At 43.1% G+C, this 19105-nt stretch overlaps 1 protein-coding gene across 1 annotated transcript in view; it reads left to right on the top strand.

Annotated features, from left to right (window-relative positions):
* The window catches only part of si:dkey-40c11.2 (drebrin-like protein A), a 31549-nt gene extending 14235 nt beyond the window's left edge, over window positions 1-17314 (top strand). Inside the window, exons 2-16 of the mRNA XM_062382162.1 lie at window positions 3897-3952; window positions 4081-4193; window positions 5188-5262; window positions 10434-10577; window positions 10850-10927; window positions 11060-11211; window positions 11352-11406; window positions 12835-12909; window positions 13005-13113; window positions 13249-13767; window positions 14265-14684; window positions 14813-14911; window positions 15008-15141; window positions 16013-16064; window positions 16179-17314. Coding sequence (XP_062238146.1) covers window positions 3897-3952; window positions 4081-4193; window positions 5188-5262; window positions 10434-10577; window positions 10850-10927; window positions 11060-11211; window positions 11352-11406; window positions 12835-12909; window positions 13005-13113; window positions 13249-13767; window positions 14265-14684; window positions 14813-14911; window positions 15008-15141; window positions 16013-16064; window positions 16179-16315 — 2218 coding nt within the window. The 3' untranslated portion in view covers window positions 16316-17314. The remainder of the gene's footprint in view (window positions 1-3896; window positions 3953-4080; window positions 4194-5187; window positions 5263-10433; window positions 10578-10849; window positions 10928-11059; window positions 11212-11351; window positions 11407-12834; window positions 12910-13004; window positions 13114-13248; window positions 13768-14264; window positions 14685-14812; window positions 14912-15007; window positions 15142-16012; window positions 16065-16178) is intronic.
* Window positions 17315-19105: the final 1791 nt, after the last annotated feature.

The raw sequence follows: 19105 nt of genomic DNA, 5'->3' as shown, positions 1-19105 counted from the left end.
ACATGATCCTGTGGCCAAACTAGTGCAAGTTACGTGATCCAAAAAATTAGCTTTGTGTTTAGCATTACAATACCAAGAGCAATGTGTCTGTTTTCTTCGAATGCTGTGTATAACCACAGTGAGATGGTTCAGAGTTGAGACTGGTGTAGTCAAATGCTTGGATAAGAGAAAACAAGTCCTTCTCCAGCACTGCGCACCATCTGCTTCTGTTATGTTCATCATGGAATGGTAGGGTGTAGCATGTTTGGAGGTATTACAGGGGCTCTGGTAGTCCAAAACAAACCATCCTTATTGTTGCTGGCTCAGGCTCATGGTGTGTGTGTGTGTGTGTGTGTGTGTGACTGTGTGTGTGTGTGTCTGTGCGCTCACGGTGTGTGTGTGTGCATGTCTATGTTTATGCTCTGTATGGAGGCCTTTCTCTTTGTATACTCTGAGATGAATGGCTGTTTATTTGTTGTAAAGCTCCACAGAGTGTCTCGCTGTGGTAATGATGCACAGATTTCATTTCCCATGGTTAATTACTTCAAAAACGTTGATGTTTCATATGGTGACATCATTGTTTTCCCTACTCCTCTCCTCTGTCTCCCTTTTTCATGCCACTCATTCCCCTTAATGATGGCCTCTTTCTCTAAATCTCCTCTCCGACCCTCCCTCTCTCAGAGGTGAGGTCATAGCTGGCTGACTCTGGAGGTGGGCTGGAGCACAGACATGAGGGATCTGTTTTTCTCATCAGTCAGTGGAGCTCCATAGAAAGCTACATGTGTTAAGGGATGAGGGTCTTTCTGCTCTTTTATTTGGGGGGAAAAATTTACTACTACTAGTAAAACTGCTGATGTTCCTACAGCATAACTGTGTAGCTAATCAAGTGCAGACAAAACTAGAGAGTGTGAATGGCATCCCTCTGGCTTACTTGGATATGTTGCACACCATGGGTCAGCACATAGACTGTTTCTAAAGACACTTCCTCCCACTATCCAGCAATGAAGCTAAAATATCCCAGATACGAACGCTGTCCTCTACAGGTTATGACGTCACTTAAAGCGAGAGTCTGTGCAGCAGCGATGGGGGGGATGGAGCACTTTTGGATTGATGCATGTGATCGACCAATCAGAAGTCAGTCTCAGCTGTCAATCACAACATTTCACCCCATTTTATAATATCAAATAACTAATGAAGAACAAACAAACTTGAAAGTAATGAGCACTTAAACATACATCATTGTGATTAGAACTACCTTAAATTACTGAAACCATCTTTGATGTGTATTTTGGCTGAATAATAAGGCCCTTAACCAGTCCACTAACATGGAGGAGGCAGGGTTTATGACCTATACTGCAGAAACGCAGTATACGGAAACGCTTTGGCTTCCCTTTCAGGCCGCGTCATGCCGTCCATCTTTATGTACAGTATATTGTCATAAACAGGAGGGAGAACTTTGGGTGAGAGAATTATTGTCTTGCTTCAGGACACTGCAGCATGATAAACGCTTGTAATGTGAACTTGAACCGACATCTTTTGTTCGCGGAGCTATATCCAGTCATTCACTACACACATCCTCATTCAGTGGTTTACCACCGGTTGTAACATCACCCTCTGCTACTGTAGACAGCAGTGTAAAATAAGCTCAGCTTCAAAAAGATGCAACATGCAGAACTGTGAAGATTTGCAGATCTTCCTGTCAAAGATAATCCATTCAGTTCATTTCAGCAACGAGAACATTTAATAAGGTAAGATGTGTTCACCGAATCAAAGAAATTATGGAACATTTCATTTTAGTTTCAAACATGAAGTCAATCTTTAGATTAAACTATCCGAGGCGTGAGTATTAAATGGAATAAAACTTTATAAAAAAGAAAAATATTAACTTGATCCCCCTAAACTTTATTTTACCTTCTTCCGTCTTTAGCATTTTAAAAAATGTGCATTCTTCCGCAAGTCAAACTTGGAGATCTTTGAAATTTTATTCTTTTTGACCGTTTCATATTTTGTCTGCCTGTGTGAAATCACCGCGTTCTCAAACCCCTCGGCCTCTCTCTCCCTCTTAGTGTCCAGGACAGATTAAGTAAAGTCCAGGCGAGAAAGCTCTCTGAAAACAGGAGCTTTCGCAAACTCTTAGCTAAAAGCTCTGGCAGAACAAAGAGTCTCCCACATCGCAGTGCATCGTCATGTGCAGCCCTGCTCACTGTGGGTGGAGAATTTGCACATGCAATTAAGACTCCTACAGAGGCATCGCGACCTTTGTCCTTGACTGCTTGTGAACGCTGACCTTTTGGAATTTCTTGCGGACCAACGTTCAGTAAGTGTGGCTCGGTGTCTGAGCTCTGGATGCCGGTAATGAGGGAGAGGAGTGTGCTTGTTTTTAGGTATTGTGCCTGGACTTATCCATGTGAATGATGCGGGTGACCCATAGCTTAATTAATCCTGGAGCGCTCTGGATAAGTTCTCATTCAAAGATATGTTGTGTTGCCTGACAAAGTCATAGATGCAACGAAATCAGCACAATACAGGAACGAGAGAGCAGTGTCAGCCTGCTGCGTCGCGCATGCAGGGCCAGCTTGCAGCTTGCTCAACAGTGCACACAATATGGTTATTGTGCGCTCAGCAGACTCTCGAACACACACATTGATTGACTTTTGTCGCTCTTTGTTCTTTGGACACAGACTTGTTGTATCATGAAAAATAAGAGGTAGCTGATCTGTCAGCTTGTACACAACGACAGTGCTGATGTTTTTCACTGTGCAATATGTAATGTAGGAAAACATTTTTTAAATTACCCTGTCTCTCCCAGTCACTCACTCACACACACACACACACACACACACACACACCCACACACCCACACACACACACACACACACACACCCACACACACACCATTCACCTTTGGCCCATTGTAATAGCTACTTGTGGCCATACCCAGCTCCAGATGTTATTGACACACCCCATGAATCCCAGAGAGGGGAATTTAACCCTGACCCAGACACACAGTCGGACACAAACATACACGCGCCCAAACACAGACACTAACACACAGTCGTAAAAAGTCTTAACAATGCCTCCCTGCAGGCCACCTCTGAAAGTCACCAGATTCACCTCATCCACACACAAGAAGCTTATCATGACAAATAGTATAGATAAGTGTTGGCATGTTAAACTAATCGTCGCTGATTATTGGAATTTCTTAATTCAAATTTGTCTGTCTTGCAGATTCTTCGATGCAATACACTATCATGTTATTATCTCCACAAAAGTAATTGAACACTGAATTCATGAAAACACTGCTGCCACAGTGACCTGCAGTTTGACTGATGGAGGGGTGGGGTAGGACAGGTTTTCACCTGCGAAATGTCAAAAAGCCTGTAGCAGTGAGCAGCACAGGCTCCGTTTACTCCAGGAGCCGTCAGACTGTGGAGGTTAACGCCATGAATGAAGGTTATTGTGTCACTGATTGCCATTCCTGTTTTACACAAGTGCTGTAAAAGGCCTCTGGGGGACAAGGGCTTGGAGGGAGATGGAAAGTTAACAAGTTCACTAGTGTGTGTCACAGACGAGGAGATTCGATTTTTTTTTTTTATAGTTGGTGCATTGTAGCGATGCCGTGCGCTGCGGGGAAGACTGTTCCCTTTTGGACATGTGGAGAAAACATCTGGCTCTCCATGTGTGCGTGCCTGTGTGTGTCCCTTGTGCACGATGATGGACTGGACACATGCCGTGCCCCGCCGTCCACACGCTCATGCTTGGATATAAAAGTTGTGGATGAGTCATTCCTCTTGGGGATACACAAGTGGTTGTTTAGTCCAGAAAATTAAATCATGTTTTCTAACACTAAACATTCTAGTTGTTTCTGAAACTTCTTAGCATCTGACCCGTGTATGTGTGTGTGTTTGTGTCCACAGGGCATTATTCGCATATGATGGATTGACCAACAAGCTCAAACTTGCTGACTCTGGAGGTAGGGGTCAATGTTTTCTAGAAATAAAAATTCAGCCTCTTCACTTTGGCTCGGTGGAAGTTTGCACCGTTTTGAATTTAGCATCCTTTTTGTCCAGCTTGTCCCTTAATCTGTTTCCTCTCTTACAGCGGGGGGCGTGACAGAGCTGGTGGGGAAGTTTCACATATCCAAGCCGCAATATGGACTCTGCAAAGTGGGAAGTGGGGAGACAGGAGGCCTCCGGATCGCTATGATCAACTGGGTGAGTGGCAGACAGCCTCATGGGGCTTAGCTCATATTAGCATGAGCCCATCGTTACACACATACCAGCAGGAATTACAGAAACACATACAGATACAAAATATTGCAGGTACACTCACAGGCGCTCGGGGTTTCTCTCAGTCAGCCGAAAGTCATTTAGCGGCGCCAAGATAATGGGTTTAACATGTTAAGTCTTCACATCCAGGGAAATCAGTGCACTTCTTAACCTGTAAAATGCCCTGGAGAAAGTCCTGGCTTATTCACATTCTGTGGTTCTGTTTTGACAGAGGCTTACTTGGCATCTGACATGTGGGAAAACGCTGTGAGAATGTGCCTGTTACATCATTGAAGTAAAAAGAAGTTTATGACTCCCGAGCAGCAAACAGAACATGTTAATCCTCATGCCCAATTAAACATGACAGACGTTTGTCAGACGTACGTGGGAAAACTGAATGACTCAGAATACAATTTCTACAGTAGCGTGGGATTTTCTCAAAAAGTGGTTTGGAAGTTAATTCATAAGTTTATCTTGATAGGCTAAACATATGGTTACAATATTTACGTTTGATTATTTAGATATTTTCAAATTTAAATATTTTGCATTTGCATCTTCATATCCGATGTGTTGAAATTGCCTCTGTGGTTCCCCCACAGTTACCTCAGTCTCAGTTCTCACCAGCTTCTTATTTGTTAGTTCAGTCACATGGAAAGCAGGAAGTGTTGTTGTGGTGAAGATGAGCAGTAAAGTGCTGCTGAAGAAAGTTATCCATCTCTATCCTGTTGTTTCTTTTCTTTCTTTCATGTAGTGTAAACTGTCTTTCATTATGACGTGATGTTTGAGCTCTTGACGTTCTCATGGGGTCAGTTATGTGAAATGTAGATTAGTATCCGTGCTGTAGTTGTGAATCCTATTGTTCCTCGTCTTTTTTTAGTCTTGTCCCTCAGCAAGAGGTATGATGAGAATGTCAGTGTCTTCATCCTGTGTTTGTCCGCAGGTCGGACAGAACGTGGAAGACTACCGCAGGAAAGAATGTGCCAGCCACATCCCGGCCATCAAAAACTTCTTCAAGGTGCAGTAGATGGAAATGTGCTCGATCATTCAGAACGTACCTTTTAGATCTGACGTCTGCTCATGTTCACTTTATCTTGGTTTCCCCTCTCAAGAGAATTCAAATATCACTTTACCTTGGACATATCTTGACGATGGGCAGAAGCAGTATTGTCAATAAAAACATTGCAAACATACAACTTCCAATTTCAAATATTTGACTTGTTCTGATTCCTTTACCCCTTGATTTTAGACTTTGTACTCTCAAAATCTATATTTATGCACAATACTAGTTTACTTTGTATTGTTTTGGTAGTTTCCTGTCCTTCGTCCACTTCCTGTTCTTCTGGCCCTGTGTGTGATTGGTCCATCTGACATGTCATCAACAGGGGGGGGGGGGTTGTAATGTTTGGGGTTTAAAGCTGCATTGTTTGTGGCAAAACCCGATGGACAGAAAGTCAAGTGGGGATATGAGCGACAGGAAGTAGAGGCAAAACAAGAGAATAGTACATCTCTAAATATTTTCACAGTTTATGTGCATGTGTGTAAAATGTAGACTCCCTCCATTCCTATCTTATAGCTGCAACTTGTTTATTTAGTGTTTCAATCTGACGAGGAGAATTTCAGCTCACCCCCAGGTTTACTAGTTTCCATATAAAGGCATCACCCAGTCAACTGCAGAGGCATCTGTGGAATGTTTGTCGTTTTTCTTTTTTTGGTCTGTCTTTTTAAACAGCAATTGTTAAGTTCAGGATTTTGTGAGCAGCACCATGAAAACCCCGAACCCTGTGTGTGTGTGTGTGTGTGTGTGTGTGTGTGTATGTGTGTGTGTGTGTGTGTGTGTGTGTGTGTGTGTGTGTGTGTGTGTGTGTGTGTGTAAGCACCCTTGGGCCTCTGTGCATTTTCATGAGGGATTTAAAAAAATCTGGAGAGATGATTTCATGGTCAGTATATGGAGGGGAGTGGAGAAAATTTGTCTTGCTGTGAATTGTGGGAGAAGTGTGACCTCTAACCTCAGCACACACACATATATGTGAACAGCCAGACTTGCGGCAAGACAATACAAATAACCTGTGATCACTTATATTGTATATGCTAAACTCCCTCCTTCTGAATATACAAAAAAGGAATAATTAATTTGAACTGTTTTCGTGAAAGTTATTTAACAAGTTAAATTTTCCATAACCCGGAGGTTGAAAAGGAGATTTATTACTTAAAGATAATTCAGCCTGGAGGAGCTCACACTGCCTCACCTTTGTTATTCTGTCTTTGGTTAATTCTAACTTTGCCAGTAGACGTTTTTCACACTGTGTGGAAACCACGTGACTAACTGCTTTCACATCAAGTAGATTTCTCATGAACTAGAAGCAAAAAAACTCAAGCATCAGGGAGAAATTGGAAAACAGCACAACAGAAATCCTCATAGTTCAAGAAGAGACGCTGTATAAAATTTGATATTGATGATAACCGATACATCAAGTATCTAATCGATCATGATGACAACCTTTCCATTGCTTCTATTGTGGACTCTGTTCGTTTACTATCTGTCTTGTTCATTAAAACTGGCAATATAATGTTGACTTCTGATTCTTCTTCTTCTGATTCTGATTAATCCATCATCATCTCTGTCTTAAGCCGAACAACATGTGGCTGTGTTGACGTTGTCTCAGGGAACCTGCAACGTTAGTGATGTTCTAGGGATATTAGGGATATTTGTTTAGAGTTAAAGGAGATTAAAAGCGGCACTATCTCATTATCTCACCTTACATATGTCAAGGCAGGGATGAGTTATTACTGTTGTCCACATTGAGCCAAGAATGATGACAAGAACTGGGGGCTCAATTTGTCTCAACCTTTTTTAAACCCTTGCTTTCGGACAATTATATTTTCCATTCACACGTTGTTTCAGTTTTTTCTTATTTCTGTCCCTCCCTCTTTCTTCATCTCCATTTCTCTCTTTATTTCTGTCGTCTGGTCTGCTATGCTGCATGTCCCAGCTGGCAGCGAGGGCTTTGTCAAGGCGAGTCTGAAGCGGCAGCAGATTTGGGTGTGTTGCATACTGTACTCTAGTGTAGCACTAAGTTATGAAAACTAAAATATGAATAGAGTGCAGATGTTCCCATTGTTCTACATCTCCACTGACATAACAGCAGCTTGAAGCCCAGCCAGACGGGCGCTGTGAGTGTGTGTGTTTGAGGGTATGGGTGAAGGTGTGTGTATGTCTGTGTGAAGGTGTGTCTGGGTGTATGGGTGGGTGTGTGCGCATGTTTATCTTTAGTTATGAGGGCCAATTTTGGTTCAATACCCACATTTAGGACGTTTTGACGTTGTGAGGACATTTTGGTTGGTTCTCAAAAGTTCAATGGGCTGTTTTGGGGTTAAGACCTGGTTTTAGGGTTAGAACTAGTTTTAGGTTAGGGTTAGTCATTTAGTTGTGATGGTTAAGGTTAGGTAGGGGCTAGGAAAATTCATTATGCCAATGAGTGTCCTCACAACTTTAGAGAAGGGTTTGTGTGTGTGTGTGTGTGTGTACGGACAGTAGAATTGGAAGTCCAATCCCATGAGAAGTTTTGATTATAAGTCACCTTTAATTAATCAAATGTATTTATAAAGGTAATCGGCTGTGGCATGACATGTTTGGCTCCCAGTCAGACATTTGAGATTTTAGGTGCAACAAAGAACAGTGGTTCTCTTGTAAAATAAGGAACAAGGCAACAAATTTGGCTCAAGGCTCAGAAGCATCTGTCATCTGGCTTTTACACACACACACACACACACACACACACACACACTCAGAGGCTTTAGTTTCATGTCAACCACAACCCGCCCTTCATCACGCCTCCTGTGTTGTTTCAGACAATGAGCTCTCATTACTAAGGCAAATGTCATCACTTCTCAGAAGTATAACACACACTTATTTGAGCAAGAGAGTTTTTAGGGGCTGAACCCTCTTGTTTTTCACTCAGGTTTATTTCTACCGCCCACCGTTTAGTCTGCGTTTGTCTATTTGTGTTTTAGCACAAATACTGGTGTGGCTCTGTATCAGGGGGCGGAACCAGGATTTTTTTTTCTTGCTTTAACATTGTGAGACTTTTCAACATTTTCATTGATCTCTTAGAGAATAATTCATGGATGTTGATGAAAGAATGTTTAGGGGACAGATGTTTATGAGTATGTGCACCAAATAAAAATCTGGATCTAGTGCATTTGAATGTGGTTTCATACAGAGACTGTTGGCAGAGGTATGCACGCGACCTCGGTCTAGTTTTGTTGGGGGGTTTCTCACAGACACAGGAAGAACATGCAAACCAAATATAATTTTCGATTTTTTTTCATTCAAACAATGACAATGTCCTCCAAAAATAGTGTCTTCCAGTCAAGACAAACTTGACCCTGGGACACTGAGAATATCCCATATATCCACCTACTGCCTCTCTCAGTCTGAGCAAGTGGAGAGCGAGACTCCACGAAGCAGTTCACTTCCAGAGCAGCGAGACAGTTTGTGCAGAATTGAGCCCAATTACAGTGAGAAAGTAACTCCCAACCTGTCACACCTCCTCCTCCTCCTCCTCCCAGAGAGTTTGCTCTCATATCCACAGTGACTTTTCTTGTCAAGGTCATCAATGACACAATTCCTGAAAAAGATCGTGCATGCATCCTACTCTGAACATGTTTGAGAGTTTTTCAATGAAGAGAACATAAAGGCATGGTTATGATACCTAAATTGTGCTGTTAGCTATTACCAATAACAACAGCACAGCAATTCTATGAGCTGAAATCAAAAAGCTTTCTATTAGGCCCGTGTGAAGTCATTGCATTAGTGCAAGTTGACAGAGAGTGAGAAGAAAAGGGCAGGAAAGGACTACGGGGAAGGTAACAGATTGAGAAGAGTGTAGGGTCTTTACTTAATGTGAACTGATTCACTTAGGAAGATAAAGTGATTTTATTTTGATACATGAAAGTCTGAGGATTTGAATGCAGTAGAATCACACCCAGCCATGATCAAAAAAACTGATATGAAAATAATATAAGGTGATATTCATATCAGTTCATCAGTATGAGAGACGCCTGCTTAGAGCTGACTGATCCATACATGCTTTTATATGAACCATCATGCGTTTGGTTTCAGTATTAGTGATGCAGGTATTCACCTCCTCTACACAAAGAGTTACAGTACATGAGGATGCAGGTTGAAACCTGGTAGTTTTCTGCACTTGCACTCTGCAGAACTGAACAGCACACTGAGTCACAGAGGGCCTTTGCTGCAGATTTGTTGTTCTCTCCGGCTCTGGGATATTCCCAGTGTCCCATGGAGGCACTGCGGGCTGCTTGTCTGGTCTGGACTGTGTGTGATGCAGTTGGCAGTTAACAGTTAGAGTGATATGGATTTTACTCTGTACTGACATGTATTATTGGGCACGGTGAATGCTCTGTGCAGTGTCAGTGTCAGCGGTGTCACTCAGATAAATCTGTGGTTTCCTGTTGGAGGCGAACGGGCCTGGCTCTCCTTCAACAAGCCTCGAGTGGCGCTCCGAGGAATTTATTCTCAGGTCCTGGACACACACAAATGTAGAAAAACACAGATGTGAGTTCAGCCGTGTTTGACATCTGTCCCAAAAGGCAGCAGCGGAACAGTGTTTTGGTCTGTGATTGTAGAAAATGCTCTGTCAGTAGTTTTATTTTTCTCATATCTCTGAATCTCCCCCTGGCTTGACTTCCGTTTTTGAGCAAATGTTTCTACCTATTTTTTGCAAACACACATTCACACCCTATTTTTCTCAGTTTCACTATCTGAACCACAACTTTTTCGTGCCCTCCCATTGCTATCCATAAGCATCCAAACCAACGCATTCCTGTCCCAACTCTTAAACCAGGGACTGTTTTTGTTCACTCCGTCTTTATAAGTGAAGCAGTTGCACAACTGTTTGGCTCCAAGTTTGCATAACTTCAAGTCAGACCAAGAGAAAACCACCGGAGGGAATGTGTGTACTTGTGGATGGATTTCTAGCCTTTGCATTTGTGTGTGTGTGTGTGTGTGTGTGTGTGTATGTGTGTGTGTGTGTGTGTGTGTTTGTGTGTGTGTGTGTGTGTGAGAGAGTGGCCACAGTACAGCATATGAGAGTGGATTAAATTCACATCTGTCTAAGTCTATTGTCATCTCCTTATTTTCATTGCGTGATCTCCGTGTTTCAGGAAGCGCATGTGTTCATCAGTGCGGAGAAGGCGGAGGATGTGACGGAGGAGAAGATAAGAGCCGAGCTCGCCAAGACACAAGCCCATGCTCCTACACAGTGGGCGAGAAGAAGCTCCAGGTCTGCTGACAAGGAGGACTTAGTGGTGAGTCTCCTGAAATTCTTCATCTGTCCATCAGATGGAGGCAAAGACCTAAAATACACCTTGTGAAATAGTTTAGGAGGAAATTCAGTTTTTTAGGTTACTGTTACAGTGAATTTCACTTTTGCATTTACTGTTTATCAAGCTAATGAATATGATTTTTCCTTAAATATGGCATTTAAAAAAGGTTTTACTTACTGAGAATGATAATATAATAGTGACATAAAATGCATCATTGGAAAGTTTCTGAATTCTTGTCTCCATTTTTATCACAGGGTACAAACTACAGAAAAACCAATGCTGCAATGGAGATGAGACTAATAAACAGAGACTCCTTCTGGGCACGTGCAGAGGTATGCCTCGGTTGGCCACACTTGATTGGCTAAAATGTACAGGAAATGTTTAAAGAGTGACACTTTCATTTGAAAAAGAAATGGAAGTCTGCGATAGTCTATCGTCTCACATCGTGCCCCTGTGTGTGTCAGCGTGAAGAGGAAGCGAGGAAAGATGAGGAGAAGAGACGTGCCGTGGAGGAGAGACGGCGCCTTGAAAGAGAGAGAATTCTGAAGGAGCGAAGGGATGCAGACGAGAGAGACAGAAAGATGAACGAGAAACTACAGATGATCGAGGAGCAGAGGTTGGAGCCATGGCTGCCTCCTGACAGCACTGCCCTCTAGTGGCTGTGTTGTGTATCGTGTGGCTGAACATAGAACATCCATGTGCATATGGGTGCATCACAATAACTTGTGCTATTTCATTTGCTTCTCTGTGTCACAGAAGAAAACAGGCTGAGCAAGCAGAGGAGCTGCGCACAAAGGAGAAATTCAAATGGGTGGGTTAAGAGATGTGTTGTTGATGAAATGATGAACAGTGTGGAATTTGTCTTGTGGCAAAATCAACACTATCCCTGTCTGGATTGTGGCCTAAATGTGGTCAGACTAGTTTGAACTCATGGAAGAAGTGGACTGACCACAGGCTGTGGGAGGTCTGGCTCTAAATCTTTAATTGTCCCCGAGGACTTTAGAGCTTAAACCCTTGATCCATGTGAGGGGCACATTTGTTGAAGTGCAAAGACTAATTGATTAATTCTACATGAACAAAGGTCTTGTTCAGACCCGGTGTTAACAACCTCCTGAGAGATCCGATCCCAAGGGGACAGCTTGTGATTGGATCACTCAGGAGGGATGCTAATACCAGGTCTGAACGGGGTCAAAGACAACAATAGACTCATTCAAATTGATATGGGGGAGTGGGTTGTGTACCACTTAATAACTCTTTATAATGCATTATACCGTTGATAAGAACCTGAAGCTAAGCAAATGTGTCACTGAATCCTTGTTTCACACTCTGAATGGTTGCTATACATACAAACAGCTCAAAATAGGAATGCATAACGACTTCTTTACATTTATAAATACAGTTTGCTGGATGTACAAACTTTGTAACGGTGCAACTTTTATGCCACTGCCCCAGTGACAGACAGTGGCCGAGGTCACTATGACCTCACAAAACACATTTTTGCTGGACGCAACATCCCCGGAACACATTGAAGACATTACTTCAAATTATGTTCAAACATTCACTTGCACTCAAAAATGAATCGGATAGATTTTGGCGGCTACATTACATTACACGTGCATTACATTTCATTAAGCTGATGCTTTTATCCATCTATGGTTGACGGTTAAAGGTCAAGGTTACTTCAAGAACTCCTCTAGAGAATGCTTTCTGGCACAAATGTTCACTTGGACTCACGGAGTAACTGATTTGATTTCAGTGGTCAACGGTCACAGTGACCTTTAATGTTGTACAAATGACTTTAAGCTGGCCAGCTGTTATACTGGTCATCATATTTGCATAGGTTATATATTTCCATATCACTAATTAGGGCTAAATATTGTAAGACAGGCTTTTCCTCCTCGGCTTCACTATAACCTACTTCGTTAGGTTATAGCGAGGGGGCAGTTTAAAGGTTTAATGTCCAAATTAACAATGTGGGACTCCTGAATCTACGTACTGTTCTATGTACTGTACACTGTATAAGTATATATTTACAAGTTTATATCAACTTATTTATGTAAAACATAAATAGAATAAATATTCATAAAACAGATCATTCTACCCTTCATTTGAAGTTTATGAAAAATAATTCTCAGCTTACAATAGCAAAACTCATAATTTTAATAATATGTTAAAGGAGGAATGATAAAAGTTATGTGAATATGTAAACCTGAGTGTGGTTTGGTGTCTGTACTTTCAGGACGAGCAGAAGCGGGAGCATGAGGATGATATGAGGGCTCGTCTTAGAAGGAGTGAGTCTATAGAGAAAGCAGCAGTAAGTTCAGATCAGACTTCTATTAACCTGCAGCAAACATCACTGTTTGATAAATTCAGATTACATTTACCAACTGTGCATTCACCCACCTGTAGGAGGCAGCAGCGTTAGTGTCCCAGCGATCCATGAACCCTCGGGAGTTCTTCAGACAGCTGTCATCATCCTCATCGCAAAGTCCCACCAGCCCCGGATCGTCCCGCAGTGGTATGTGGTCGTGCATGAGCTTAAACGCGGAGAGATGCCACATGACCTCATTGAAAGTGGATGTATGATTTCTGCACCTATAATTTATTCTCTCCGTTTTTTAACTACTCCCAAACTTTTTTTCTTTCTCTCCAGGCAAACCATTCCGACGGTACCAGCGCAGCCTTACAGACACGGCGTTCATCTTCTCTAAGGCGGAGGAGAGCACGGCCTCGTCACCTCGCAGTTCCCCGCTGGTCTCCCCCTTCTCCCGGTTTCCTCCCTCGCCCATCTACCGCACCACGTCCCCCCCCAGAAGCCCCGATTTCCGCCCCGTCACCTCGCCACAAAGCCCCAGAGCCCCCCTGTCACCGCCCACGTCGCCCTTTCGCCCCGCCCCTCCACTCACAGCCCTGCCCAGTGTCCCACAAACTAACAAACAAGTGGAGGCCGCTGTTGAGCCCAAAGCTCCGTCACCTGCACAACCCTCTGCACCCCCGGCCTCCCCGAGCCTCTTGGCTTCCTTGTCTTCCAGTTTAGGAAAAAACAAATTGTCACAGGCACATCCAGAGACCATGCCTTCCTCGCCCCCAAATACCCCGACCCAGCCAGGGGATTCAGCTTTCTGCTTCGAGCCTCTACAGGTTCTAACTGACAAGCCACAGCCAGACACAGGTACGGTATTAACTTCAGATCAGATTTTTTTGCAAATCTGCAGAAAAAATATCACAAAACTCCAATTCTGAATGAGACAGGGAGAGGGGAGTCTATAACTCTGCTTATTTCTCATTTGTTTGCCAAGGACATTAATCATTTGACATAAAATAATGGTGGTTAACATTTTTAGTACAGGCTAAAATGACTTAGATGCTTTTGCCAAAAACTACTCCACATAGTCCAGACTGTGTAAAGTAGCCAAGATTTATGAATCAGACGCTTATTATACAGAAATGACAGATTCTTTTTATATTCCAGTCACAATTAAATATTCCTAAAGCAACCACACGTACTCTTAGTCATGCCAAGCTTAACTGAACTGTGCACCCAGACAGTTCAGCTTTTCTGCCTCACACACACACACAAAGTCCATATTCACTTTTTCAACATGTAATAATCTCAAATGTACATTTTTCTTTTTTGTTTTAATAACAATGTAATTTCCTACTCGATAGAGCTCAACAGTGCCTCTCCTGTGCTCACTGAGCTGGTCTCAGACGTTGGCTACAAGGTACAGGCTCTACTGGTGGAGGAGGACGAGGAAGATGATGTGGAGGAAGATGAGGTTGAAACTCGACCGCAGCTTTGTGCCGTTATCGCAGAGCCAGTCCAGACTGAGGTAGAGCAGGAGCAGGTAGAAGAGGACGGTGAGGAGAAGCAGGAGGAAGAGGAAGAGGACAAGGCAGAAAAAGAAGAAGAAGAAGAAGAAGAAGAAGAGGATGGTTTGGAACAAGAACCTGAGTTTGCATCTCATGAGGAGTCCATGGAGGTGATGCAGGAGGAAGAGGAGGCAAGAATTGCTGGAGAGGAGATTGACCAATCAGTGGACAGTCAGTCCCCTGCCAAGTATTCAGAGAAAGAGTCAACAGTGACAGGTAGGCCCCTTTTTCTTATATCCTGTCATCTAGACTAAAGTAACATTAATAATATTTAAAACATCTTAACATTTTCAATGAACATACATGTGTACACAGTTGTAAACAAGTCACCTTCATTATTTAAGATGCTGAGCCAGTTTGTCAGGAAATCAAACACGAGAGTATCACCCTGTCGACCAACGGGATCACAAATGGAGGGGACGCACAGGAACACAACGGCATAGGTTTGGCAACACTTCAGTCAAAATGCTGTGATACATTAAGACATTCTTCAACGTATATTGGTTTGTGGCTGATGGATGCTTCTCACACTTCCTCAGAGCGATCTCTGAGTCTGTCTGACACAGAGCTCAGCTCACCGGAGCTGGCGGTGTGCTACGATCTCCATGGCACCGCAGAGGAGGAGGAGGATGGTGTCATCGAGGAGCAGGAGATCTCAGAGAATGGAGAAGAGGTAGTGTATCTACAGACATGTGTTGTTCTTGTACCGTGTCTTCCACAAATCAAAACAATCCCAAAAACATCTATGTTCCTAAATACAATATGTTACAATATGTGATTAACACATGAAAGTGGGAAAAAATGTGTCTCATTAATATATTCACATTCCAAACAATTAAATATACATTTAAAAACTACAGTAAAATACATTCTACAGGAAATTACGCAATTTATTTAAGACTTAGTCTCTCCTCAGAGGAGGCGGTAATGTCTTTATCGTCTGTCAGTTTGTTTGTTTGTTTGTTTTTCATGAGATGTTTTGGAGGGGTGGGTCATGGATCCGGATCAGGGGGCAGATCCTGGCTTTTTTTTCTTTTCACTTTCTTTAAAGTTGCAAGGTCGGGTGTTCATTAACATTTTCGTTGACATATTCAGGGGACTGATATTTATGACAGTGTGGACTTTGCTGCAGACTCAAATAAACATGCTGATACGGATCTGGTGAGATTAAGTGTGGCTTCATGAGGGGACTGGGCTTGGCCCAGGTATGGGCTCGACTGGGTGACATTCTAGTTCTTAGGTTTTTCTTATTGTCACTAAATCACACATGACAAAAATCCAACTGTGTCATCCTGTCAATACCGTGAGACTTCTCCTCCCTGTCTCTGCTGCTCAGCCCCATACGATGTAGATCTTGGTCACAAACATGTTTAGTTTCATGTTTAAAAAAAGGCTCAGTAATTTGCTAAATCAGCTGGTTACTGTAGTTTTCAACACGTTCCTGTGACAAGGATTTTGTTTTTGGTCTTTCCACCATGTGAATTTTGGTTAAACAAGAGGAGTATTTGGTGATCACAGCCTTCCTCTGAATCCATTTTCCACAGGTTCTGACCGAGCGACAATTGTGCGTCCGCGCTCTGTTCGACTACCAAGCAGGTAGGCTGCCATTTAGGGCATAATCGGCACGCATGTGCACACAAAGTGCCTCCACTTACAGTAATTACACTGTGATTAGCGGGTCTTCACCATGTTATCTTGTGGTTCCCACAGAGGACGAGTCTGAGATCTCCTTTGAACCCGGTGACATCATCAGGGACGTGGAGACGGTGGACAAAGCCTGGTGGAGGGGGTGGAGCAAAGACGGCCGTCAAGGACTGTTCCCTGCCAATTATGTGGAGACCATATAGACCGACAAGAGACACACCATCACACACACACACACACTCAGGGACACCATCTCCCCTTACGCTCATGCATGTTCTTACCTTAATCATCCCACTTAAACTTTGTCCTCGCATTAAGAGGAACGCTCAGTTCTGATGGGTTTTATTTTTTGAGAAAACAAAATATTCTCACTAAGTATGCAGAAATTACCCAGCCTCATTTACTTGGATAAACTAGCTTTTTTCCTGGACCAAAATAACTTATTTCCTTTGAGATACAGTAGGAATGTTGCTGGGAGGGATCAGATCGTGATGACAGATGATCACAAACTTGCTTTTCCTGTAGGAAACACATTTTCTTTTTAAATAGTTCTCGTTTTGATCCACACGTATAACAAGCGTTCCATTCTGCTCACTGTTTGCTTTGTGTGTTATGTTGCTTAAAGAGAAATAATGTACTGCTCTCGACTGGTACACTGTATAATCAAGATTCATGTATCAGACATCGTGTTGTAATCATCTTCCTGTATTTCCTGAGTTATTTTCTCTGTATTTGTCACTGACAGTCTCGCAGCACATTGTAATTACCCAGATCAGAGCGGCAGCATAAAACATAAAACAAGCAAAGGAAAAACAAGGCACTGTACCGACACCTGAATTCGCTGGGGCTGAATTTTATTCATATGTTAATGTCCTTCTATACGTTTCTCGATTGTCCTAATTTTGCCTAGGTCATAAGAGATTAAAACATTGTGTCGATATGCAGATGATAAGAAACACAATCCTCCCGTCTTAATTTTCTGTCACGTCTTAATACTCTGCAGTGTATATAATAATGTATAAAAAGATCTATCCTTTTCTATACTTGGCTTGTATGTTGTGTGCTTGTTTGACGGTATGTATGCTCTTCGTATTTACTCCAACCTTACAAATATGTAGCTTTTACAAACTCTCAACTGCTTTCAAATGTTTGTTTTACTGATGGATTATATTAATATTCAAAGTAAACTTGATTCAACAATGTGTTTTTCCTTTATTTTGCTGAACATATGCGTCCATCCTTTGAAGGGGGGGGGGGGGTTGGGTGAACTGCAGTGCTGTGTTTGTACCCATAGGTGGAGACATTGCCTTTTCCCGCGTGTCAGCGTGAACCTCGAGGAGGCAGAGCTCGATTCCTCAGGACAAAAGGCAAAATATTTTGACAGGCAGAGAGGAGGCTCATTGTGGCACAGGTTTTAGAAGCGGGATATCCAGACATTTCCAAAGCTAAAAATTGTTAATACTGCTACACCTCAAACAGGATTTTCCCCTTGGGGTGGTAATGATTGATTGAGTATGACATTAATATTTCTTAACCATACACCTTTAATATTTACGGGGGTGGGGTGGGGGAAAGGTTATGCTCTTGCGGTGCCAGCTCAATAACAGTATTTGGCAGATGCGCCTCTGTTCTGAAATAGAGAGGTTAATGTCTGACATGGGGTCTCATCCGGCTTGAACTGATGCCTGTTGACAGACTTGACTAAATCTATCCAGGAGACTATTCTGTCAAGGTTCTCCCACAAGGCTAATCATCAGTGATATGTGTGAAAAGGTGATGAGCCTCTTATGAAAGACTAATTGGGGAAGGGGAAGGAGACGAGCGTGAAAACCTCAAATGAGCAAGATTGAGAGATATAAAAAAATGTTTTAATTTGAGTTCCAAGAAGGGAAGAAGGGGGGAAACTCAAACATTGACATTATACAGACTGAGTAGACTAACAGAATTTTAAATATGTGTGTGTGTGAGAAGGAAAAACAGCTACAGAGAATGTGAAAGCAAATTAGTCTGGACAGTTGCGTCGCCCCCTTCTCCGGCGTTTCCGTACGCCCCACTCCCAGGGTCATCCCCACAACTCAGGAGACTTGTTGTCTCTTCAGATTAAACAGAGTGATGGGGGAGACACGGGCTAATGTGCCAATCAACCTTCACTACCCTTCCCCTCTTGTCTTTAGGCAGTTCCTCCCTCCTGTGACCCTCATCAAAAACAAAATCCCCTCGACTGGGATGCTAAACTAACAGAGGAAACTGCCACCCACCGTCAGCCGACTCCCACCTCTCCTGACTTTCCCGTTATCTCTTATTTAACTGACAGAGCCTATCTGCCTGGTCGAGCTCTGACAAGTGCGCTCCGGCCGAGGTGAAGTGGCAGTAGGGAAGTGCCACTCATTGTCGTATTATCAGCACAAAGGCCAAACGACAGAAACCTAATCTGACCTGGCTGCTGATGGCTGGTGGCTCATTGGCTGGGGTCTCTGCTCTGAAGCAGATCCTGGTAACCCACCCCCCACCCCGAGATACTTGGAAAGGGGAGGATAAGCACAGGCACACAATAATGCATGGGCACGGTTACACAGATGAAACACACATGCATGTTTACACAACCGCAGACGTGCACTATTCTTAGACCCAACCTCCTTCTCCGTGCGGCTCCTCAACCCCCCCCCCCCCCCCCCCCCCCCCCGCCTGTCAGTGTCTAACTAATAGTTTGCTGCAACTTTTTGTGATTAATTATGTGTTTGGGAGAGGTGTCAGTTTACGGGAGACGGAAATCTTACCGCAGCAGTAACTCGGCGCTCAGTCTTCCATCTTTACTGCACCGTAGCTTCAGGCACCTGTGTGCAAGTGTGAGTGAATGGGACCGTTTCTTTTTGGCTCATTGTTCTGCAGGGGGAAACATGAAGGACAGGGTCACCATGTCTCTCCACACCTTACCAATTCTTGTGCCAGAAGACTGCCCCGTTGGAATTCTCCCATTCCTAACTGCCATGAAA

The sequence above is a fragment of the Platichthys flesus genome, chromosome 3, assembly GCF_949316205.1.
Source record: "Platichthys flesus chromosome 3, fPlaFle2.1, whole genome shotgun sequence".
In the NCBI taxonomy this organism is placed as follows: Eukaryota; Metazoa; Chordata; class Actinopteri; order Pleuronectiformes; family Pleuronectidae; genus Platichthys; species Platichthys flesus.
The sequence above is the reverse complement of the archived record's forward strand: the minus strand, read 5'-3'. Positions and strand labels throughout refer to the sequence as shown.